The sequence below is a fragment of the Alosa pseudoharengus genome, unplaced genomic scaffold (assembly GCF_046254945.1).
Source record: "Alosa pseudoharengus isolate Yale_2024_CS ecotype anadromous, Long Island Sound unplaced genomic scaffold, YU_APseudo_1.1 YU_APseudo_1.1_scf_23, whole genome shotgun sequence".
Lineage (NCBI taxonomy): Eukaryota > Metazoa > Chordata > Actinopteri > Clupeiformes > Clupeidae > Alosa > Alosa pseudoharengus.
In genome coordinates this window covers 6,629,258-6,654,866 of record NW_027468685.1, presented here as the reverse complement: position 1 = coordinate 6,654,866, position 25,609 = coordinate 6,629,258, and the positions used below count along the sequence as shown (strand labels likewise).

General features: G+C 44.9%; 2 protein-coding genes across 2 annotated transcripts in view; one reads left to right on the top strand and one right to left on the bottom strand.

Moving 5' to 3' along the window:
- Window positions 1-19,523, top strand: part of itgb8 (integrin, beta 8) — a 34,763-nt gene extending 15,240 nt beyond the window's left edge. Inside the window, exons 6-15 of the mRNA XM_076301171.1 lie at window positions 637-795; window positions 2,026-2,121; window positions 2,282-2,371; window positions 3,763-3,906; window positions 7,380-7,779; window positions 8,684-8,906; window positions 9,843-9,946; window positions 11,744-11,860; window positions 14,537-14,697; window positions 16,652-19,523. Coding sequence (XP_076157286.1) covers window positions 637-795; window positions 2,026-2,121; window positions 2,282-2,371; window positions 3,763-3,906; window positions 7,380-7,779; window positions 8,684-8,906; window positions 9,843-9,946; window positions 11,744-11,860; window positions 14,537-14,697; window positions 16,652-16,777 — 1,620 coding nt within the window. The 3' untranslated portion in view covers window positions 16,778-19,523. The remainder of the gene's footprint in view (window positions 1-636; window positions 796-2,025; window positions 2,122-2,281; window positions 2,372-3,762; window positions 3,907-7,379; window positions 7,780-8,683; window positions 8,907-9,842; window positions 9,947-11,743; window positions 11,861-14,536; window positions 14,698-16,651) is intronic.
- Window positions 19,524-22,350: 2,827 nt separating this feature from the next.
- sp8a (sp8 transcription factor a) lies at window positions 22,351-24,137 on the bottom strand. The gene is made up of 2 exons (XM_076300884.1): window positions 24,117-24,137; window positions 22,351-23,682 (listed from the first exon to the last, which is right to left on the bottom strand). Exons 1-2 carry the CDS (start codon window positions 24,135-24,137, stop codon window positions 22,351-22,353), a joined length of 1,353 nt encoding a protein of 450 aa, XP_076156999.1.
- Between the last annotated feature and the right edge of the window lie 1,472 nt (window positions 24,138-25,609).

Here is a 25,609-nt window from a genome sequence, read left to right as displayed (position 1 = left end):
TTATTAGTCAGACTTATTCACGGGGAATGAATGTGGGCTTAAATCAGGGGTAGCCTGTGAATATTTTGGACATGGCGTTGGATGGAGTCACAGGAGGGCACACGGTTGCTCTTAGCGTCTGACTCATCGTGCGCTCTGGGGGGCCAGGGTTTCTGGAATGCTGGGTAAATTACTCTTAGCTTTGCTCTCTGCTGCTGTGCAATGCCGGCCCAAGCTTTTTTATGTCATCGTTAAGCGACTGCGTTGCAGAAACTCGGGCCAATTCGTTACTTAGAGCCTGAAAAATGACCCCCCCCCCCCCCTACAAGCAGTAATTTTACACTCTGTTTATAAATGTCTGACAAGGAAGGAAAAAATCCCCTGAAGATTGCTTTGACACTCTTCGCAAAAGAGATGAAGTAAAGGGAAACATCTGATAACTGTGTAAACAGACTTAGCATAGCTACCCTATAGGAGAGCACTCGTGTGTGTGTGTGTGTGTGTGTGTGTGTGTGTGTGTGGGGGGGAGGGGGTCCGAAGTAATGAGATGGAGTAAGTAATCTAGCGCTTATTTTTCTTCTGTGGGGTTTGTGTTTTGATTGCGTTACCGTGCTGCTTGAGTTATCTGTATTTACTTTGCCCCCCCCCCCCCGGCAGAAGGACATCGGATGGCGCGCTGAGGCGAAGCATCTGCTCCTGGTGATGACCGACCAGCCGTCCCACCTGGCGTTGGACAGCAAGCTGGCGGGCATCGTGATGCCACACGACGGCCGCTGCCACCTGGAGGACAACACCTACACACAGACCACCAACATGGTGAGTACAAACGCGCACATACACACACACACACACACACATACACACATACACACACACACACATACATACACACACATACACATACATACACACATACACACACATACTCACACACACATACACACACATGCACACACACATAGGCACAGACACACACGCACATAGGCACAGACACACACACACATATACATGCGCACACACACATGCACACACACACACACACATGCACATAGGCACAGACACACACACACACATACACACACACACACACACACACAGACACAATTAAATCATAGACACATCACCCGCCCCCCCCCCCCAACTTCAATATTACGTGATAAAACAATTGCTGGATGAATCTCAACAGTGAAAATACTCCAAATTATATCTGGGCGATTACAGTATTTCATGTAATCCCTTAAGACATTTCCCCCAGTAAACAGAGAATAACTACACTCAAGCACTGCACCAGTCAGAAGAAATTAATTTGAATTGTTCAACACTTAAACTCAATGAATCAAACTCATACTAAAACCCCACAAATCAGACACATATTTGTAACTTTCCGGTCTTGAGAAAACAGTATGAATTTAAGACAAACAAGGTTTCCTTTGCTTCAACGTGTCAATTACTCAATGGAAAAAAGGATGCTCTCTTTATCTGCTACAATATTGACTTTATTTTTGTACTTGTAGGAGAACATGAGAGTATGTAGGCGTATCAAACGCTCAGTTGACATTTAGTTAAGTGGAGACCAAGTGCACGGTTGCCGTGAAAAGAGAATCTAGAATTATGCTGACATCACTACCGTTCCCACAGACAACAACATATGTATGTACACATCGAAACAGTCATCGTGGCGTACCAAGCATTCAGCCTCTGGTCAGATGTGCTACACGACACCCTGAGGTCGGACTGCCCCAAACCCAAATCCAAAAGTACAACAACACACACACACACACACACACACACACACACACACACACACACACACACACACACGCACACACACACACACACACACACAGGAAGCTGAACCATCATCACCGCCATCATCATCATCCTCATCTGAGCCCACATAATATTTCAATTATGAGGATGACTCACCAGGATGAGGCTGGAGCATCCTTGTTGTTTTCGATCCGACCAGCTGTGCTTTGTGACCTGCTTCTCTCACACACACTTGCTCTGCTTCTCACACACTCTCGCTCTCTGCCCTTTTCCCAGGAGCACCCGACCATGGGTCAGCTGGCAGACGCTCTGCTGCGGAACAGCATCTACTCCATATTAGCTGTGGACATTGCACAATATAAGTGGTATGAGGTAATTCCTTTGAAAAGAAGTATATTTTTATTTGAAGTAGCCCAAATCTTTTTGCTCGTTTTTGCGAGCCCAATACCTATCCATATCATACACCCTCCATCTCTCTCTCTCTCTCTCTCTCTCTCTCTCTCTCTCTCTCTTTCTGTCTTTCTCTAAACAGGATCTGCTTGACTTACTGCCAGGGGCCTTCCTTGGCAGATTACTCCCAAAAGCAACAAACCTCAAGGATCTGGTCGTCGACGCTTACAAGGTAACAATCAATCAATCACCTGTCTGTCTGTGTGAGAACGTGTCGGCCATTTGTATTTTGAAACGCGTTTTTTGTGCGTCACATCGTTTCTCATCAGTGCGGCGCCAAAGACGCGAGGCAGCTGCGTCCAGAGGTACACTGACTCCTCTCGGTTCACTTGGGGCTGTTTTCTCTTTCGGACTTCTGACTGATTTATTGGGAATTTGAGCGGCAGGGGAGAAGAAATTCCCTCAATTCCCGTGTCCTCGTAGAATCTCAACACACACACACACACACACACACACACACACACACACACACACAGAGGTGCCGTTGTTTCAGAAAAGAAAAAGCAAAACAAAAAGGCTACAAAAGAAGTGCACCAGTCACACAGAGACCGTTGGAAACGTCAGGGAAAAGCACGGGGGAAGTTTTGCTGGCACACTGGAGGCTTTGCAGAGCACTAATCTGTTCGGAGGCACAACAATCCATTGTCCCTCCACCGGACCCTGCAAAAAACCCCACCAAGCCCAGAAGAACAGCAAGAACAGAGAGGAGTATTATTAATGAGCTCGTATCACTGCGCCAGTGCAGCCTGCATGTCCAAATCATTACCCAGCAACACAAAGCAGCCTATTTTTAGGCGTTCTAGTGCTTTTTTTGTCTCTTACCAGGCTTGTCTTGTTTGATAACCTTGGGTTCTATCTAGAGGGCTTATGGGCTGAGACAATGGGCTCTTTCTAGTGCTGTGTTCCAGTGATTTGCATGTTCTGTCGTCTGCCTGTTCTTAGTCCAGTGCTCTCGTTCTCTCTCTCTATCCAGCTTCTCCTCTCAGTGTTTCATAACTCTCTCACACCGTTGCTCACTTCTTTCCTTGTCTCCTTTGTACTCCTTTTCTCTCTCTGGCTTATGTTTTCTCTCTCTCTCTCTCTCTCTCTCTCTCTCTCTCTCTCTCTCTCTCTTTATGTGTCTCTCAGCCCTTCCTGTCTCTCCTTCTTCATTCTCTTCCCCTTTGCTATTGTTGCTCTCTATTTCTCTCTCTCTCTCTCTCTCTCTCTCTCTCTTTTATCCTTGTTTATTCAGTCTGTTTACACTTCTCTGTCTCCTTTCTCCTCCCTTGTTTACTCTGCCTATTTACACTTTTCTCTCTCTCTCTCTCTCTCTCTCTCTCTCTCTCACTTACCCTCTTCTCAGGCCCTTGGCTACTCATGTTGTATCCCCTGTCACCTCTGTCCCGTTATTCTCTCTCCCTCACACACACACACACACACACACACACACGCACACACACACACACACACACACACACTACACACACACACACACACACTCGCACACACTGCTCCCTCCATCCTCTTGTCCTTCACCTGACGGAGTGTGCCCCCCCCCCCCTCCTCCTCCTCCCCTTCCAGAAGCTGCTGTCTGAGGTGGAGCTGGAGGTGACGGTGGACCACAGGCACGCCCATCGCTTCTGGGTAAACGTGACCACTATCTGCCCCCCCGGTTCCAGACCCACGGGCAGCAACAAGTGCTCCAACGTCAAGTCAATGCAGAAGGTACCAGAACAATACTCACCACATCATTATCTTCCTCCTCCTCCTCCTCCTCCTCCTCCTCCTCCTCCTCCTCCTCCTCCTCCTCATCATCATCATCACACATTTTAACCATTTATTTATGTCCACATGAAGAAAATGGTACAGAGACACAAATGTTAAGGATGCAGTACAATATACACACAAACTCATGGACCAGTGGCATACAGCAGGTCTTCACTGTATCACTCAATAAACATTTATACTCAGTTCTTGTAGGTATAAGTAGCAACGTCTCCGCCATATGTGGCGGCTGCCAATAATAGCAGAGATGGCACAGTACTTTGCAAGCTGTTTAGCCCTCTACAAGTGCTTTCACACACAGCTGCTCAACAGTGAAACTCTAAGAAGCAAACACATATTAAAACTCCAGGAATCAGACAGTCACTGTCACGTCAGTCACACTGCTAACCTTCCCCACATGATTATTACATGCCTTACTCCTGTTTTTGCTACATAGGCCAAACTACTTCAAATTAAACATCCGCTACCAGCCTGTCCAAAGCAGTGATATAATGTTTCTTATACAACTAAACAGTCGTACTGTTGCTTAATTACTTGCTTTATAATGAGCACCACATTGTAGCCAACTTCCCACCAAAGCACTGGCCATGCATTTGTCTACTTAGCTCTTAGATTTGTGCTTCAACTCTCAGCTGTACCACACAGCATAGACCTCTGCACTGAATGTAATCAAATTCTGATTCCGTCATTCCGCACAGGGATGGGACTTAGGAATTAGGTCCTTAATTATTAATCCTTGAGGCTCTGATTTACCGGCAGGGATTGCCCTGTGTTTTTATGGCTTTCTAAAGAAACCTTTACTCCCAGCGAAGTCTCTTTATGCTCTCGGTATGACTGCCTCACTGCCAGTTAGGTAGTTATAGACTAATTTGAGATTCTTCCCACTGGTAGGGTGGATACTGAGTCACGGCTTGTAAAAGTAGAACTGTGCCAGTGCTGTCAGTCAGAGTGAAACTCACCACGTTGGGTACCCCCCACACCGAGCATGGGCACAGGCAGTTTACAATGAGCGGGGGGGGGGGGTCATCAAATTATTTGTGTGTGTATGTGCGTGTGTGTGCAAGTGCCCTCATGAGATAATGTGCTGTGTATTGTGTGTGTGTGTGTGTTTGTGTGTAAGCCCTGACCCATGAGGTAATGCCCTGCCATGTGTGAGTGTGTGTGGTTGTGGTGGGGGGTATTTGTGTGTATGTGAGTGGAATTATTTGTGTGCGTGAGGGGGGTGGGGGGTGGGGGACGTGGGTTGGCAAGGCTTTTGGAGTAGGTGACTTCTTGGGGTGAGTCAGTCTCTAACACAGTAAGCAAGGCATCAGCAGGACCAAGGCAGCCAGCATGGGCTCTCGCAGGGCAGAATGTTTTACACATCATCAAATCAAAAACTATTAATAGCAATTCAAATGCTGACACTAAAAACTCACATCACTAATACCACCATCCATCAGCATCACCCTCAATCATTGCCATTAAATCTCGAGCACTGCACTGGAGAATTGAGGAGAAGTGTGGAGTGGACTCCGGTATAGTGTGTATGTTGAGCGGCTGCCTGTGGATGTGTGTGCATGTTGTTGTGCTTTAGATGGGTCATGGTTTAGTCTGAGTACCAGAACCGTGTAACTCAGCTTACAGTAAACACAGAGCTTTTTTAATCACACTTTACTCCCAGGTTCAGGGTCTATTTTAAGCCGATACCGTTACACCCGTTGGAATGTTGGAAATTGAACGCTCTAAAGAATATCTGGGTTCAGTCAATTGAACATGGAATTTTAGAACCCTACATTGTTGCGGAATCTTCTGTTAGAATGTAGAATCTTCTGTGAGTACCAGACCCGTGTAACTCAGCTTACAGTAAACACAGAGGGTTTCAAATCCCACTTTACTCTCGGGTCAGATGGGACATGGTTTAGTCTGAGCACCAGTACCTCAGCTTAAACACAGAGCTTTTTAAATCCCACTTTACTCTTGGGGTCAGATGGGACGCACACACACTGTGATTTACTGGTACCAGAATCTCAAACATCTCATTAACTCAGTCCAGCCCTACTCTCAGCCTCTCTGGTTACGCACTCTCACAATGGGTATTGTGCGCTCCCAGTGACCCATCCCTGTAGCGCAGCACAACACGGAGCAGAGTGGACGACACTTCTAAGTTAACGGGGGGGGGGGGGGGGGGGGCAAGGGAAGGAAAAGTCCCTTAGACCTTTTGTGGACGCGAGGTTCAGGAGAGGGAGAGGCACTTGGCCTCGGATGCCCCAAGCACGAGCAGGGATGGGCACGACCCAGGGGAGATGACCGCCTTTGTGTCAGCCACACACACACAGACACACACACACACACACACACACACCTCCCCCAGGGAGAAAGCAGTGGATTTGATTGTGTGTGTGTGTGTGTGTGTGTGTGTGTATGTGTGTGTGTGTGTGTGTGTGTGTGTGTGTGTGTGTATGTGTGTGTGTGTGTGTGTGTGTGTGTGTGTTCGTGGGGGGTGCATGAGGGTTTGCTTGGGATGTGTGATTCCTTTGTGATTAGTTGACTCAAAGCATTCAGAATTTACCGGAAAAAAGTCGCTGACACATAACAGGCTTTCAGGCATGTGTGTGTGTGTGTGTGTGTGTGTGTGTGTGTGTGTGTGTGTGTGTGTGTGTGTGTAAGGGTCATACGGGCTTGTGCGGACTCTGAAGCCTCATCGTGGGAGACGCTGTTTCAACAAAGACTCGTCCCGGGGCTTCTCCCCTGTTTTCTTAGCGAACACGATCCCCACACATATCAGCAATGGCCATCCACGGCGTTCTACCGCCCGGTTCAAATGAGAGGCTCTGTCCCCCTTGCCAGATGGATGCGTCTCATCTCAGCTGTGGAATTTAATTTCAGTTTAATTTAATGTCTCATGAATGTGCCTTTTTTTTCTTTTTGCTTTAGCCTGTAGATAGGGCTGTACGGGAGTGTATGTGTGTGTGTGTGTGTACGGGAGTGTATGTCTGGGACATTTTGAAGTTCAGCAGTTCAAGAGCAGACCAAAAACAAGCTCACTTTTGAGGTGAAGATTGCTGAGCAGTTAGAGGCCTTGTTTGAAGATGTTTGCATTCCAGGCAACTTTTTTTTCTTTCTGTGTGTGTGTGTGTGTGTGTGTGTGTGTGTGTGTGTGTGTGTGCGCATCTGTGTGTGTTATGTATGCTTATCTGTGATGGTATCTTTAAGTACACATTTGATGATTATAACATGTGGTACTGCACACACACTTCTGTGTGTGTGTGTGTGTGTGTGTGTGTGTGTGTGTGTTGTGTGTGTGTGTTGGTCTGCATGGGAGAATGTCTCTCTGTGATGGTCTCTGTAAGCACACGTTTGATTACTATAACACGTGGGACTCTCTGTGTGTGTGTGTGTGTGTGTGTGTGTGTGTGTGTGTGTGTCTCCAGGTCTTCTTTAACATTACGGTGGGGATGACTAGCTGCCCGAGCGAGGGTCTCGAGGATGATGACGTCGCGATATCAGTGCAGCCCGTAGGCTTCAACGAGTCCGTCGCCGTGACAATCAAACAAGCCTGCAGCTGTCAGTGTAGCCAGAAGGGCGGTTGCCTCGACGACGCTGATGACATAATCGCCGGCACCGCTTGCAATGACATCAGCGAGAACTCGGGGCAGGTGTCGACAGATGTGTGCCGGCCGTCGGAAGGCTCCGGAAAGATATGCAACGGAAGAGGCACCTGTGTGTGCGGGGAGTGTGTGTGCGACCACAGCAACCTGGGCACCATCTATGGGAAATTCTGTGAAATGGATGACTTCTCCTGCCCTTACCAGGAAGGCCTGCTGTGTGGAGGTGTGTTTGTTTTTTTCTGTTTGTGTGTGTGTGTGTGTGTGTGTATGAGAGAGAGAGAGAGAGAGTGTGAGTGTGTGTGTGTGTGTGTGTGTGTGTGTGTGTGTGTGTGTGTGTGTGTGTGTGTGTGTGGGAGAGTCGGTGTGTGCTTTTGACTATGTGGTCAGTGTAACCTTGAGGTCTTGAGAGTTGCGTTTCGGTTGCTGTTTCTCTTTCAGCCCTACAGTATCTTAGCTAAACCAAAGATATGAGTGTGCGGAACCCTGTGCCTTGCAAGTGCAAGTGCCAGCATGAAAGAGTTGTTTTGTTGTCTGCTGTTGCGACTGGTCTCTAGATAATGAGCTTAGCAATCTGTCACCATTCAGATGTTTGGCAATTCCATCATCAGCCAAAGAAATCCTTCTGGGAAGAATTACTGTAATACAGAGTTTATAGGGAAGGGGAGGTGTGTGTGTGTGTGAGAGAGAGAAAGAGAGAAAGAGAGATTCAAAGAGGGGGCTGGTACACAAGCTGCTGTAAACAGACAGGGCTTTCTAAGCAAACATGATTTAGCGCAGGCTTAAATAAACTCTCCGTTGCCTTACTAACTTCTGTGTATACAGTTTTTCTGCTATAAACACTGTTTTCTCTCCTCTCTGTCTTTGTGTGTGTGTATGTGTGTGTGTGTGTGTGTGTGTGCGTGTTTGTGTGTGTCTGTATGTGTGTGTGTGTGTGTTCGTGTGTGTGTTTGTGTGTGTGCGTGGGTGTGTGCGTGTTTGTGTGTGTCTGAGTGTGTGTGTGTGTGTGTGTGTGTGCATGGTTGTGTATGTGTGTGTGTCTGTGTGTGTGTGTGCGTGTTTGTGTGCGTGTGTGTGTGTATGTGTGTGTGTGTGTGTGTGTGTGTGTGTGTGTGTGTGTGTATACACAGGCCATGGACAGTGCACGCTGGGGGAGTGTGTTTGTCAGATAGGCTGGACAGGTGAGAGCTGTGGGTGCCTGGTTTCCACGGAGACGTGTCAGCTCAGCGACGGCCTGCTCTGCAGCGGGCATGGCCGTTGTGTTTGCGGACGATGCGTGTGTGACGACCCCCAGTACTCCGGCGAGTTCTGTGAGAAGTGCCCCACCTGTTACACCGCGTGTCAAGCCCACTGGTGAGGACCTGCACCCACTCTCTCTCCCCTCGGAGCTCTCTGATTCGTTAAGGCATCTGTCAATCACGTGCAACCCTGGGCAACATACTATACAGTTTGAATAACAGTGAAGTTTGGGGGGAAACAAAAGCACATTAATCTTCAGGGAGAAGAATGCAAACTATCCAACTGCTCCCTAAGAAGTACAGATTAATCGTACAGCTATCGAGTGCACACATGCGCCTTCAATTTACCCTCAAGTGGCTTTAAATTGAAAAGTCATGGCCACTTCTCACTGCACGGCTAATTTATTTGTTTGTCTCGGTCTGCCTTTCCCCCACTTCCTGTCTCTCTGTCATTCACTCCTCTACTCCACCTTCCTCTTCCCTCTTTCCCACACTGACACTCACGCAACTTTTCTCCTCATTCTCACTCCGTCTCTCTCTCTCTCTCTCACTCTCTCTCTCTCTCTCTCTCTCTACCATTCTCTCTTGCTCTCTTTCTCTTTCTCTCCTTCTCACTCTCTCTCTCTCTCTCTGTCCTTCACTCACTCTTTCCCACACTCCCATCCTCGCTAACCTCTTTGTCATTCTCCCTCTTTAATCTCTCTCTTGCTCTTTCTCTTCTCTCGCTCTTTCCTCTCTCTCTCCCTCACTCTTTCACTTCTCTCTCTCTCTCTCTCTCTTGCTCTTTCTCTTCTCTCTCACACACACTCTTTCATGTCTCTCTCTCTCTCTTGCTCTCTCTCTTGCTCTCTTCTCTTCACTCTTTCATGTCTCCCTCTCTCTCTTGCTCTTTCTCTTCTCTCTCTCTCTCTCTCTTGCTCTTTCTCTTCTCTCTCTCTCTCTCTCTCTCCCTCACTCGTTCTCTCTCTTTCTCTCTCTCTCTCTCTCTCTCTCTCTTTCTCTTCTCTCTCACACACACTCTTTCATGTCTCTCTCTCTCTCTGTCTATCAGGATGTGTGTAGATTGCCATCTGACCAATGGCCTGGGCCGGGGTACTGCAGAGCAGTGCAACAGGACCTGTGCACCCGTGGTGGGCTACGTCGATGACATCACAGGTATGCTGGAACTGACGAGGAGCATCTCGCTGCAGCCTGCGGGAAGGCGGGGCTTGACATCAAGCCCAGCCCACATCCAAGTCAGCCATGTTTTTTTTGTATTACGTCACGCAGTTTAAAATGGCTGGCGGTGAGAGGGAGGCAGTCAGAGCCAGGACTCGCAACGAGACTGAGCGAGCTGCTAGTGCTACTTTCTACAAACCAGCAACTTACTGCAAAACACATTTATTGTGTAATTCAACACGTAAACTGTGGATTCAAACCAGTGCAACAACTCGCAACAGCACCGTTTCCATAAGAACGCCGTTGTCACACTACTCGTTCGTCAGATAGGAACTGCAAGAGGCTGGCGGCGGCCCACCGGTTTTGCTGTCTCCGGCGGACCGCTGAGTTTTTGCACATCAGTTCTACCGCGGTCCGCTGGGCTAACGAGCCGCAGCTTTGACAACCTTTTCTTTATTCATTTATAAGGCAGACTGCCGGTGGCCTAACGTTACCATCGCAGGTTGCCGACAAGTAGCCTATCTACATTCTATCTACTATCTATATTCTTGTCACTTTACTTAGAGCTGACAAATAACACTTATGATATTGCATAGCTGTTTATAATTGCTATAGGGAGATGTATAAATTATTATAACTTTATTACATATACTTATAGCTATAGATATATAGGACTACAGTATAAGTCAAAACTCTTTATGCATCACTATACGCATTTAGCAAAGCAAAGTTGTAAAACTGACAAGTGAGTAGGCAGATCTTGACATATTTATAATGCATTATTCAGATTAAAATTATAATAATTCATTATTAGCTGTCATAATGCATCATGAAGTTGGTTATGACAACTTGTGAATACATATAGATGGTAATAATGAGCATTACAATGCTTTATAGACATCTTATAAAACATTATGAAAGCATTCATAGGGCGTTATAAATACAACCTTCATAGAAAGTGTTACCCAAGTCACCAACAGAACAGCCTTCAAGAGCATTTCACTGGGGTTATCAAGCAGGCACCTTCCTTCATAGGTGTTTTATTGAATTAGGCGACACCTCCAGAAGGCTCAACAGTGTTATGTGGCACCCCGGAATAAATAAATATGTTGTAACTGTGACCCCTGTAAAATGAATGACCTGACACAGGAACACAGTACACATGTCCCTGTCACTGAAGTAGCAGAGCGAGTGGCTAGCACCACCAATACATTTTCTCTCAGCAAGCACACATGCTGATATGAAGGTCACCTATCTTATACTACAAGCCAGAGATTCTCTGGGTTTTTTTTTCCCGCAAGTTAAAGTCGAGTCTCAAGTCTCTGAGCATGGGTCCAAGTCAAGTCCCAAGTCTTTGAGGGCCAAGTTCAAGTCAAGTCTCAAGTCTTTGATCACTGGTCTGTATTATGTATAGGTTTTCGCCTCTCCTGTGTGTAGAGTTGAGAGAAGACTAGGCCTACCTCAGGTTTTGAGACTTCTCTGATGGGCAACGTGCACTTCCTCCTCTCCTGTGCGCAGAGTTCAGAGAAGACTTTCTCAGGTTTAGAGACCTTTTGGAGGGACTGTGTGTTCTGTCGTTTTCTCCTCTCCTGTGTAGTTCAGAGAAGACTTTCTCAGGTTTAGAGACCTCTCAGAGGGACTGTGTGTTCTGTCGTTTTCTCCTCTCCTGTGCGCAGAGTTCAGAGAAGACTTTCTCAGATTTAGAGACTTCTCTGATGGACTGTGTTTTCTGCATCTGCATCTGCATCTCTGATGGACTGTGTTTTCTGCCGTTCTCTCCCTTCCTGCGTGCAGAGCTGACCAACGCGCTTGGGAAGCAATGCCTGTACCCCAGTGCTGACCGCTGCCACTACCGGTTCCACATCGGCGTTGAGCCTGGCAGCCCTCAGCTGCAGATCAGCAGACAGCCAGGTGAGAATGTTTATTTAACGTTTATTCATTTAGCAGATAGCCAGGTAAGAACGTTCATTTAACGTTTATTCATTTAGCAGACAGCCAGGTGAGAATGTTTATTTAACGTTTATTCATTTAGCAGACAGCCAGGTGAGAATGTTTATTTAACGTTTATTCATTTAGCAGACAGCCAGGTGAGAATGTTTATTTAACGTTTATTCATTTAGCAGATATCCAGGTAAGAACGTTCATTTAACGTTTATTCATTTAGCAGACAGCCCCCATGTTCATGCCCCAAGAGTGTAGCACTGTAGCTGCCTAGCAGCTCTAGCTGTTGGCAGCAGCAACCCGAGCTAGATAGAACCGTTGTTTTAGTTTTTTTTGTACCGACAGTACTAGGTGACCTCGAAAAAAAGAGATCTATGTGAAAAATCGCCAGAACTCTCCTTTAACGTTTCATTTAGCAGACAGCCAGGTGAGAAGAACTCTCCTTTAACGTTTCATTTAGCATACACCCAGGTGAGAACGTTTATTTAACGTTTATTCATTTAGCAGACAGCCAGGTGAGAAGCCGCAGGAGGGACACAGAGTGAGGGTGTGTGACACAGGAACCGACCTGACACCTGTCCGACATCATTGGATCAACTCACTCACTTTTCTATTTGCTTGTTGTTTAGACGAGAACATTTATCTAACGTCATTTAGCAGACACTCTTGTCCTCAGGGACTTACAGAAATGAGGAATGACAATCAAGCTCTACAGTACAGAGCAGATCTTAGGTAGGAATTACTACTGCATCGATCAATACTATAACTACTGTATAGGATGAGAGTGCAGACGTTATAAGTACCAGTCAAGTGTGGTAGGAGGAGAAAGTGGTAGAAGAAGATGGAGATGGAGTAGGGGAGGAGAGGGAAGTGCACGGTACGTGTGTGTTAGGTGTGTGTAAGGCTGTTAGAAGTGAGAAGCCACAGAATGGATGGAGAACAAGTGTGTGCGACAGAGGAACCGATCCAACACGAGTCCGACTTTGAGATCAACTCATTCACTCTTCCATTTACTTTCTAGTTTATTAGAACTCAAAGTGTCTCATTTTTCTGCTTATTCGTGAATGTGTCGCTTTCTGGTTTACTTCCTAGTGGAGTCGGTCACTCACACTGTCTGACATATATAGTAGAGTTTTTGTCTTTACCAAGAGCCATCAGGGCTTTTTGAGTGCTCTAGTGCAAGTTGTGTTCCCTCGTCATCTGTGTAGTAGAATTAGTCATTTCTGTCTGTTTAAGAGGATCACAGGCTCAAAGGGCTGCCCACTGGTCTTAGAGTGTATGTGTGCTCTTAGTGTGTGTGTGTGTGTGCTCTTGGCGTGTGTGTGTGCTCTTAGTGTGTGTGTGCTCCTAGTGTGTGTGTGTGTGCTCTTAGTGTGTGTGTGTGCTCCTAGTGAGCTCACTGCTCCTAGTAAGTGTGAACACTACCCCCAGATGGGTTAAATGCAAAGGGAAAATTTCCTTCAGGACAAATAAGTTAGTTTAACTTATGCCTGTAAAACAATAAAACAATAAAAGCCAGTTTTTACAACTGATAGTCCTGTATTAGATTACTGATAGTTTGTTTACTATGCACTTGGTCAAATATTACCTTCAAAACAAAGACACAAAACACAGAAATACTTATAAAACAACTTTTGTTCCTCTCTCACTCTGCGCCCTACCTTCCACGGCTGATGTAGGAAACAGCGCTGGCCATTGTGTTCCTGTGTCTCCTTTCCCCCTGTTTCCCTCATCACCCCCCCCCAACGGGCCTGTCCTTCCAAACGCTCTCTCTCTGCAGCGCCTGAGCTAGGTCGCCATGGCAACGCGCGCGAAATGTCAGTACAGTACTTTGGCCCCTTTGTGCGCGAGAGGTGGGTGGCACCGATCCAAATGCAGCACCACGCTGGGCCTTTCGCAATCCCGATGATGTAAAGATCGGCGGGAGAGGGGTCCGAGGGTTTCGCCGCGGGGTCGAGCGCACGGCGAGGATGTCACGTCCACAAGCCCTCCGCGACCTAGAAGGTCAAAGCTGCTCCAGAAGAGCGAGAGCTTTTTGGCGTTTTTTTTTTCTGTCTATTTTGTCTTTCTTTTTAGCGTTCCCCCTTTTTCTTCCCCTCCTCCGGCCCGGTGCTTTTGTGAATGGGATGTGAAGAGCCGTCGGGGTTTTTGGCTGCGAGGTTCACTGGAGTTCACTCAGTTTTTTTTTGGAGTTCACTCGCGTTCAGCGCTCAAGCTGGTTTTCAGATCAGCGCTGCTGAGAGATTCGGCCGATCCCCCCCCCCCCCCCCCCCCCGCTCTCTCCCCCCCCCCCTCTGCTGAGAGCAGGATCAGCTGCCCCCCCCCCCCCCATTTCATTGAGACACTTGAGTAACATGCCTCAGGAATAACACACTATGGTACCATGTATCAGATAATTATTCAGAACCACACACACACACAAACACGCACACACACACACACACACACAGACGTACACACACACACACACACACACACACATTCCACACGCGCACACACACACACACACACACACACACACACACACACACACACACACACTGTATTATGCACATTCCAACTACAAGTTGAGGAGTCAAGTAGGGAGTAAGGAGGAATACCTTTAAAATGTTGTTGTTTTTTGTACCTGTCGGTGTTCTTTCCCAGAGTGCTTATCAAGCCAGCGGTATTTCGTCACCTTCCTGAGTGTGTTCCTCCTGACGGTGGTCCTAGGCCTGGGCATCCTGGCCGTGCTCCGGATCATGCTGCGCCGCCGGGAGAGACCCCAAACGGACAACCAGAACCAGCCGCTGGACACCGGCAAGAAGGTCGGTGTCGGTCCACTCTGGGTTCATGTGCATGTTGGTTTTGTGTTTTAGTATTTTTTTTGTAAAACCTGTGTATATTTCTGTATTTTTCTTTCTTTCTTTCTTTCTTTCTTTCTTTCTTTCTTTCTTTCTTTCTCTCTCTCTGCCTCTCTCACTTCCTTTTCTTTGTGTGTGTGTGTGTGTATGTGTGTGTATGTCTGTGTTTGTGTGTGTGTGTGTGTATGTGTGTGTGTGTGTGTGCATGATCTATTAATATGCTTAATTAATTTGTCAAAGCTCTGTGTGTATTTGTCTGTGTGTGTTTCTTTACATTGTTCTTGGTACTCACATGTGTTGCGGTCGGTCTAAAGTGTGCCATGTTGTGTAAGCCTGTAGGCACTGTAAACAGTCTATATCATGTTACATATCTGGTCAGAGCCGACGGAAGGACATATGCTGTTGACGTGTCCACTGTTACCGCAGTTTCCTTTTTCTACCAGTAGAGGGCAGAGTCCTCCAAAGAATAAGAATAAGCTCAATAGCTAATATTTTTAAAGGAGTAGTCCCTGATTCTCATCACTGCTCACCCACTTGGATACATCTCTGCTGTGGTGCTCAGAATACCACAATAGAAGAGTCATGTGGCTTCATCCTCTTAGTAAAACAAAACCATAAGGCTCTTCCTGTAGGAATCTGACCACTTGACCACCCAACTTACCACTTTTTTTACTCTGGTGTGTCTCTAGGGAACTGTAACTGGGAACAGAGTTCCTTTAGACTGAGTGTCAGACATTCCAGCCAAGTGCACAAGTGTCCAGTGTTTCTGGTGCACTGGTCAAGGAGATGTATTTGTCTGTTGAGTTCAAGGGACCTTATTTATTTGGTGGGCAAAGCGCAAAGTTCTCATGCATGAACTACAACTATTGCAGAGGGAAAATTCAAATGCAGAGGGAAAAAATGCCAAGGGAAGATTTCCTTCAGGACAAATAAGATAGTTTAACACTGCAAAACAGTGTTTCTCAAAGTCTGGTCCGGGGACCACTGGTGGTCCGCAAGCTATCCCAAGTGGTCCGCGAGCAGACATGGTAAAATATAATATCTTGCAATGTTGAACCAACTTGTATGTAAATCCAAACAGTTCTGCAACATGCCTATGTAAGCTACGCCAGTTTAAATCATATGAATCCTCTGACACAAAAAGGAAGGTAAGTAGGCCTATTGTGTAATATACTGTTGTAGTAGGTTTACTCTTTCTTTTAGCTAGTGGTCCGTGAGGTTTTTTTTTATTGGTTAAGTGGTCCTTGGTCTGAAAAAGTTTGAGAAACACTGCTGTAAAACAATGAAACAATAAAAGCCAGTTTTTACAACTGATACTACTGTATTAGATTACTGATAGTGTACTATGCACTTGGTCACAAATGACCTATTGCGTGGCATACAGTACATGGGCACTGAGCTGACTCATCACTGTCTTGCCCATGGTGTTCATCTAGCAATCATTGCCCATGGTGTTCATCTAGCAATCATTTCCCATGGTGTTCATCTAGCAATCATTGCCCATGGTGTTCATCTAGCAATTATTGCCCATGGTGTTCATCTAGCAATTATTGCCCATGGTGTTCATCTAGCAATCATTGCCCATGGTGTTCATCTAGCAATCATTGCCCATGGTGTTCATCTAGCAATTATTGCCCATGGTGTTCATCTAGCAATCATTGCCCATGGTGTTCATCTAGCAATCATTGCCCATGGTGTTCATCTAGCAAACTGACTTTGGCTAGATATTCAATTAGTTTTAGTTAAGACTTAAGGCTTTGCACTTTGCCCATGATTCAAATTAAGGGACCCAAACGTCAAGTCTTTCACCAACAACAACAACAATGCCTTCGAGGCCCTTGTCTAAGATATAGGCCAACCATAGGGGGAAAAAAACAAAAACACGACGACGATAACTAACCATTGTTTTGTCTAACAGGACCTCTCCTACGCGCCAACAACAAACGAGAAGACCGTCACATACCGGCGAGACCATAACGTGGAGCGGCCCGTGGAGATGCACGTGCAGGTGCCCAAGATGCCCCTGGAGGACATGTGGAAGTAGCACAGGCTGAGGTGCAGATCCAAGGGGGGCAGAAGGGCAGTTAGCACAGCCATTAGCGGAAGGACTTGGCGCCTCTCACGGGGCACATGACTCTACTGTCTGTGGAGGGACACTGTCTGGGACCTCACCTTTTGTCTAGTTTGAGTAGTTTAGTTTGTCTCAGCACTAAACTCTTTGCGGTACTTAGTCTGTTCTTGAGTTCCAGTCTGTTCTTGATTTCAAGAGGGTAGAGGATACTTTTTCTTCAAGGTTCGATTTTTTTATTTTTTTATTTTAGTGTTGTTGTTTTGTTGTTTGTTTCTTTCCCTTTGTTTGGTAGCTTCTTGTAAATGTTTTCTCTGTGGTAGAGTTTGTGACCTATTTAAGCTTTTGAAAGATGTTGTTTTATTTATAGTTTTTATACACTACACTTTTCAGCTGAGCATTATTATTGAGATGGTAAAGCACAGTGACTGAGGAGGACCTAGACGTAGACTTACCATGTGTTAGCTCGCCACCTAGTGGTAGTTGATAGCACCACCTCATCCATCATACACCGGGAACTCAATCCAGCAATCAGCCTCACACAACTTTTCAGTGGCTTACCCATGATTACTAGGTTCCATTTAGGTGAAAAAATAATTTAAAATTGTTTAAGAAAGTTGCCCTGCCCTTTATAATTGGATATACATTTGTTAGCAGTGGATACGTAAGTGAGGGCCTATGCTTGCGTTGCTGAAAATACATTTTAATTTTAATTATTGACCTGAACAACCGCAGACAGAAGGGGTAGTGACATTAACTAGGATTTTGCCTTGTTGTTCCGTTGTCACATACAGCTGTAGGCAATAAAACGCAGCCTCTATACTGCCACAGAATTGGCGTCATTGACATGCGATGTATGTCCACACGGACAAGATTGTTGGACTCTAGCAGTCTTCTAGCGGTAGTGTGAAAACGGTGAAATGTCACAAGATGTCATGTCAGTAGGCCTAAATGTCGCTGTTCCTTGTCCAGGTACTTGCAGCCACTGTTGGATTCTCTGTGGTGTCTCCCGATGGCCAAGGCTATGAGATAACTGGATTTGTTTTTCCTTTTTTCCTTTTTGTTCTGCTCATAGTTGGAGGTCGTGTAGTTTACATAATCACCTCATATCCGACTAGAGCAAGGACCTGGTACGTGTTTGCATTGATCTCTCGTTTATCGAATGTTCTTCATCATCAGCCTACGACTTGATTTAGGTACGTACACAGTAGGGTACTTGCTCTTATCACACGTGTTACTGAGTAGCCTACATTGGTTTCTGTCGAAGCCAGACTCGTCAATATTTTTTGTGTGATAAGAGTAAAATATTTAGTTTAACTGGAATACGTGAAAATGGCCCAGGGCTTTGTAGAATCAAGCGCCTACACTGGAATTTTTATTCTAGGCGTAAGCGTGACAACGCACTTGAGTCGTGTGGGTGTGTGAAGGCCTACATATGATGTCTTGTACTACTGAAGAAGATCGGTGAAATCACCTCAGGTGTGGCGAGGTGTGAGTAGGCGGTAACAGAGACCTCGTGGGGGAAAACTTCCTCTTCGTTTTTAGTAACGAAAACATAGTAGCTCGACCACTTCCGAACTAGACTGGTGGGAGTCCGCTTCCTTTTAGTCGCAAAACCGTAGCTTGAAGCGGAGATGTTCATTAGACTACCACTTCCGACCTCTCTCACCACTTCTCCCTCCTGTGTGAGCTTTCTGCGGCCTCTTGTTTGATGACCAATAGTTTACCTTTTTTTCTTGTTCATCTCTAGTTCAGGACACTAATGATTTTATGAGTTTTGATTATTTATTTTGTTGTCTATTTTTCTTTGTTTTGTGTTTTTGAAGTATTTTGTATGTTGTGGATTATACATTTGGTACGAAGCGAAAGCCATCTGGTACGAGACAGCAATGTTTGTCTATTCTGTTCATTGCAATAACTCGTTTGCAATAACCCCCCAAAATGAATGCCCTGCAAGACACGTTGACGAGAAACAGTTAAATATTGATGTTATTAGTACGCCAAATCAACCACCTGTAGTTTTTGTTACATTGTCGGATTTATTGTTAACTGACACCTGACCAAAATGGGAAAAAGGCAATCAGTCTTATAGGCGACGTCGGCCCATCCCATGGCCACCATTTAATGTTGATCTGGGGTTAACATCTCCTTTTCATTTAATCCGCATTCATATCGTAACATTTCCAATATCGTTTTGATAAAACGATACTTCCTTGCAGGTGTCTCTTGAACAACAACCCAGCGACGCTAAATGCATGCGGCCTCATGCATAGACGCATTTACGCATTACATATTTGATCTAATTCTGAATAGCACAATACATTTTTCATTGTTTTCGGATTTAATTTGTAACTATAGGTGCTTGCGTCTACAACTGTAGCCTGTCTGACACCGCTTACCAGCAAGTCCAGTAGTGTGAGATTACGCATGGCATTGCACAAAGAACATCATTTGACATTACATTTTTTGTTCAAGTTTTTGTTTTTTTGCATTCACAATCTGTAGTAGGCTACGTCGTTAACTCCGCTCAGCATGATTAATATTTCGTTTGCCAGTGAGACACTTAAAGCACAATTAGACCACAAACCAGGGCATTGATAATATTTGTTTAACTTTAGGGCATTCACATAGCACTTTCCATCTCCTTCAAATAATATGATTTCAAATAATATGTCTTGATGTTGCTATGAAAAAGGTGAAATAAAATTATTGTTGAAATTAACTCACTGAATATTGTGTTTAATTACCACTGAATATTGTGTTTAATTACGTCGCCTATGTTTCCAAATATAGGCCTATCTCGTTTGATCACTCTCTCTTGGTCTGTTTCTCTGTTTTTCTGAAAGGTCTACTCTGAGCCTAAAATCATCGTGAAGTGACCTTTTAACTGGTGTAGGCTAGACTGGTATTCCCCTTTCCGAAAAATTCCCATCGTAGGCCTATAAGATACTTAGGCTGCATTGTTATTGGTTTTGTAGTTGATATACAACCATATTTTTTACATCAGTTACGTTTGTTTAAAATGAAGGCTAACGGATTTGCCAATTTACTCTTATTTAGTCTGGGCCGGGGGATACTGAACAACTCTGTTTACAGAAACGTATTGAGAGCTCGGCTGCACATTTTCTGTTGGGACACTTGGGGACGCCATTTACAAACGGTTGCTACTTGGGATTCCCAAAAGTGAGCCGGAACTGTTTGTAAGACAAGTCCAACTTCTTCAAGTTTTAACTTGGGGACTTTACTTTTTTCTTTGTCTGAGCGTGAATTATCAAGTCTAATATACGTAATAAATGTACGTTATTAATTCAAAACGGCATGTGTGGTTTAATTTAGTACATTCTTTTTGCGTGATAAAAATGTGATATAGACAGCAGTAAAACTGAAACATGGTTTAGACCTACTACATGTATCTAAAATACCGCATTTCCTCCTCTTAACAAAACGACCATATATCCATGTGCTATTATGATCAGATACCACAAAGCTGCTGCAGAGTTTCTATACAACTATGATTTCTTTTTTGGCTGAAATAGCCTACGTGAAGTCGAGTCATATAATCTATTTTTTTTTTAGTCTCGGAACCGTGTAAATTATTTTGTGGCGGTGATACGACTATAATTGGGCAGGGTATTCCTTTTCTCTTAAAGGTTAAAGGCTCTATGCCTAATCCATCGCTTCTAGAGAATGTAATTTTGTAAGAAATGCGAAGGCCTATACGGGATAGGCCTGGTGAGAAGTGTTATTTTACAATTTAATGTGTCAAAACTTGCATAATGAAACCAATTTTTTGCATGTTCCAATAATGAAAGACAATCGATAACGAACTGATTATTTTTTGTTCATGATGTCTGTTCAGAATTTGACAAAATATTGTTGGAGTAACACATATCGACAAAGCAAAGTGGTGCGTCTATTTCTTTGCACCCAGCGGATTATCTGACGTCCACGTTTGCGCATTCAAAAGGCTACATGTTAGATTTGCTATTTTCACATTTACGCCTTCCATAACACAGATTTATTTCTATCAAAAATGATATTAATTACCCAAAATCAGATACTATCTCTATAGGGCGTTACTTGGCACGGAGATGGATTGAAATAGGCCTGCCAGCAAAATTACTGAGCCTGTCTTTCTGCATTAACATTTTTCTGAGCTAACACGCCTGAACAACCTTTGGCCATACAGTAAAACTATTAGGCTACCATAATTGTTTCTGTATATATTCAGTTCAAAATGAAACAGTCTTTCGACAACTTCTGTTTCTTTTCCACCTTCGGCTTCATAGAAAAATAACTATTTTTGTGTTAAAATGAATTTGGGAAACTATTTCATGACCAACCTGCAGCCAGTATATTTTTTAATCAAATTAATTGTCTCTATTTGTCATAATAAAGTTTTATATTTGTCATATTAATTGATTTTGCATGCCTTTAAAGTATGTTAGAAAGATCAGTGACCACTACAAAAACTGAAAATTTTAATCTATTTAATAAACTTTTCTAAATGGGCAGGTAGCCTTTCAGTGTACCAGTCAATGGAAAATTGATATCGGTAAGGTCAAAACCATAATGACTTTATTACAAGGCTTTAACCAACGATCAGTGTTTTCAAACATTTACATGCTTAAATTATAAAAGCAAATAAAACACTCGAACGGAGCTCTACAATTCTAAAATCATAAATATAATTCCAAAGTGCGACTCAGACTTCAACGTACAAGTCCAATTCATGGATAAATAAATCAGAACCAACCATATATACAATTTCAGGCTTACCCCTAAACGATAGAGAAAGAGAGAAAGGGAAAAAAGCAAAAAGTCAAAATGCACTCCATAGAACAGCAATGCACAAGAAAATGAGCCTACTGTACAAAACTTGTCTCCTGAATTAACGCCGTCGTCTCATCGCCTTCAATAGCTATATTTCACGCCTATTTCTAGTTGTATATTCATCTGCGGCCTCTGGCAGTCCTTAAATAAATCCATAGATCATACCAAAAATATCCGTTAACCATACAGTTAAGACATTAGTCATTCCACAACTAAAGACAAAAAACTCTGATATTTTGACCAAAAGACTTTTTAGCTTGCTCTGATGCAATCACTGGCATGAAAAAAAGGTTTACTTAGAATGTTCGAAAGTAAAGTGCTGCAGTATTGTAGGCTATTGAACGAAAAAAAGAACAGAGGTTAAAATGATCAAATTGTCAAGACACCCAAATATGTAGTGTAAACATTTCAAAGTCTTCTCAAGTTAGCAAGTTTTCTTCGCTGATTCTTCCTGAACTCGTAGGGGAGCGCTGCTTTCGTCTTTACGCTAAAGTCGAAGGTCTTCTAAACAAATTCATGCTCGCAATAGATGTGGTAAATCATTTTGATGAAAGCTTGATGAGATTTTTTTTTTTAGCAAAATGGTTTCTCAAAATTGAGAGAGCGTGTCCTCAAAAATCTATGTCTTCTGTTAAGTTCGACTTTTCCAGTAGTTTGTTTTTGTCAGTGCATGTGCAACATTTCAGTGTATATATATTTGGAGTCTGTATGGACCTCTAGTTGATTGCATTGTGGCCGTTCAATCCCGCCGTTTGGACGGAATCATTTGGATGCATTAGGTCAGGAGTATGGCACGATGGGCTACCGGGAACACTCTGCTCACTGTCGGTGTCGCTGCCCTTTTTACACCCGTTCCCGGATCCAGGTTCTCCCGCACCTCCCGCAGTGTGGGTTTTCACGTGTTTGCTGAGATGGTCACTGCGCATGAATCGCTTGTTGCACACCGGGCAGGCGAACCTTTTCTCGCCGGTGTGTGTGCGGAGGTGTCGCTGCAGCTCGTCGGACCTGGTGAATCTTTTCCCACAGAATAGCCAGTTGCACACGAACGGTCGCTCCCCGGTGTGCCACCGCAAGTGCGCCTTGAGGTGAGACGTCTTCCCGTACACTTTCCCACAGCCCGGAATGTGGCAGCTGTGCAGCCCTTTCCTGCGCAAGCTGGCACCCGCCGGACCGAGCCTTTCCGCCTCTTGGCAGTTTGGACAGTCGCAAGTGGCTCTCCCTGAGTAGCGCCGGGCCGAGGACCGAGGAGACCCCGCGAGAGAGACCGCAGGAGAACCGGACATAACAGAGCCGTTTGCACCTGTTATTGACGTGGGACTCGTGTCGGGGTAGGCAGCCGGCAGCACCGGTTTGAATCCGTCCATCATGTGCTGTCCACCGCCGAGAATATGAGGCGACGGACTGGCACTGAAGGCGGAGTGGCTGAGCGTGGTGTAGTCGGAGTTGTACCCTCCCAGGGGAGAGTGAAGCGAGGTCTGAAGCGAGGCGCCGTTTGTGCCCTGAACATCAATCCAGCTTGGCCCCATGTCCCACGCCCAAGCCGATGTCCCACCGGTGCCCACGTCCCCGGCGGAGATGCCCGGGTGAGCGGACTTAAACCACGAGTCGTACGGATGCGCAACGGTCATCCTCGGATAGATACCTTGCAAGCTGTCAACCGAAGTATGTACCTTGGAGATAAAAACCGACTGTGGACTGGGTTCTTGAGAACCATTTGTAACAGAAGATTGGAAAACAGAGTAGTCGTTTCCAAATGGGGTGGTGGATGAGTTGGCCGTTAGCGAGAAAGCGCTGGACCCCGGAGATCCGTTCACGCAGAAGGAGTCCGCCAACCCAGCACCACCCCGTGCTGCTCCCGACACTCCGAACGAGGGGAGGCTCGAGCCGAGGCTGCAGCTGCTTGGGGCGGCTCTTTTCCACGGGTGAAATCCTTTTGCGAAAGACGAGGCACTATCCGAAATAGATGATGCAGAGGGGCTTGGGCTCCCGATTTTATTACAGGTTGCAGCTAACATGGCCAGAGGAGTTGATCCTAACCTTGGTTCTTCCTAGACGAAAAAAAAAAACACAAAACATATTAGACTTCTGAACTGCATTTTGACAGGAAAACAAGAAAATAGTAAATAGCCTATATAATGTTTGGCGGCGATGATGAGGTCTAGCATACAATAATCCAGAAACATTTGTTATGAAACTACACTATGCGTCATTGCAACAAAAACACTAGCATAGGCTTCTCATTGATTATAAACATTGAGAATGAAAAGCCATACTTGTCTCCAAGTGAAGTAAAAGTGTTATATTTACCAAATTTCGTTAATTAGTTTGTAATCCAGGTAGACAAGTAATGGGAGACTCGAGGATAATCAGAAAAGTCGCTTCTCTGAATGGACCATACAACAACAGTCTAAACACAACACAATGTGTTTTTAAGAAAAACGCACAAAACAAGCGCAGCGTATGAGCATATAACCTCACTCACCCCTAGAAGTGAAGTTGCCATCTCAGAAGTGTGCTCTTTGAAGGATGCCTTTGCATTTATAAGTCGGCTCAGTGTTTTTTTAAGATGTGTGCCGTACAATGATGTTTTTCCGCCCACCCCACCACAATTGTAGTTCCTCGCTGGCTTTGAAGTGCCGCTGTGATACTTGGGACCAATCAGAAGTCAGGAAACTCAGGAATGCCACATTCTCAGTGTGATGTCATCAGCTTCAAACTAGTTCCCTCGTATAGTTTTCTTGAGGGTTAAAGGGAAAGATAAGTCAACGCTACTTTATCTCAGGGCAATTTCAACCATGCTAAGAAATGTTATTCCATAATCAGGTCACCTAAAATACTTTACTTTATAAGTAACACTTGACTGTATACAATATTTTCAGTTGCTTAGACATCTCAATGCCAACTTTTCACCTCTGTGTTTTCTTTATTTAAGAATAAGAATAATGTACTTATTTGACTTGATAAATATGGCTAATTCGGTTTTCCTTGACTCTCTGTTGTACCTCTGGCAAGTGGCTCGACAGGCACCTGGATGTGTGGCCTGAAAAAGCCAACACACAAAAATGATGAGCACTTCCCCAACTATTCCGCCTCTGGGCGAAGGGCAGCAGCATGATAGTGATGTAATAAATATGTGTGTTGCTACTGTGAAGAGGGATAGGAGGATAAATGTCTGTCGCGTCCATTTGAGGCTCGTGACTCGGAATGTTGCGAGGGCGTGGCAGGCCAGCCCTAGGGGTGGAAGGGGGTGGGCACGCGGAAGGAGCACCGCTTCACAAATAAAAAGGAATTAACTTCATCTCAGTTGTCCCGGTGCTTCCATCACATTCACGAGCAGCTCAACTGTTTGTTTAATTCACCGGCTGCGCAAGAGAGTGGTTTGTGGGCTATTGGTTAAAGGTGACAAAGGGCTGGCGGGTCAAAACTCATCCCCTGATTTAAAAAAATAAAATTAAAATAAAGCTCAACGGTAATGACCGGCAGAGGGATACTGGAAGATTATGTCATTTTCAAAATGATTATCATTATTCCATCATTATGTTTTTCCCACGTTTGAATATCACTGTATAGGCTAATAATTCCATTCCCCAATGCAGAATATCCTTCAAGTCACCAAATATTTTGACAGCTTTTCGGAATGGGAATTTTACAAAGTTCAATCCCTGGGTTGAGAAAAATATAACGAAATTCGTTCAACGGCGGCTGGGCTACGAGTTTATTAAGTTTAATACATTTCCTTCAGTAACCTGTCACTGCCCTACCTTTTTCATCACCCAAGCCTTCATTAGCATGCGCCGCGCGTGGACGGCATGCATTTCATTTGAATTTCAAATTTAATAAAGCGACAGCCTCTAATCACGCGCAGTTTTATTTGTTTGATATTACGGTGTATCTTGACCGGGCCCGCCGCGCGCCTTGACCAGCTCGATCATTACAGGACAGAAGGAAAAGTTAATTAAAACGCGCGCGCAGATT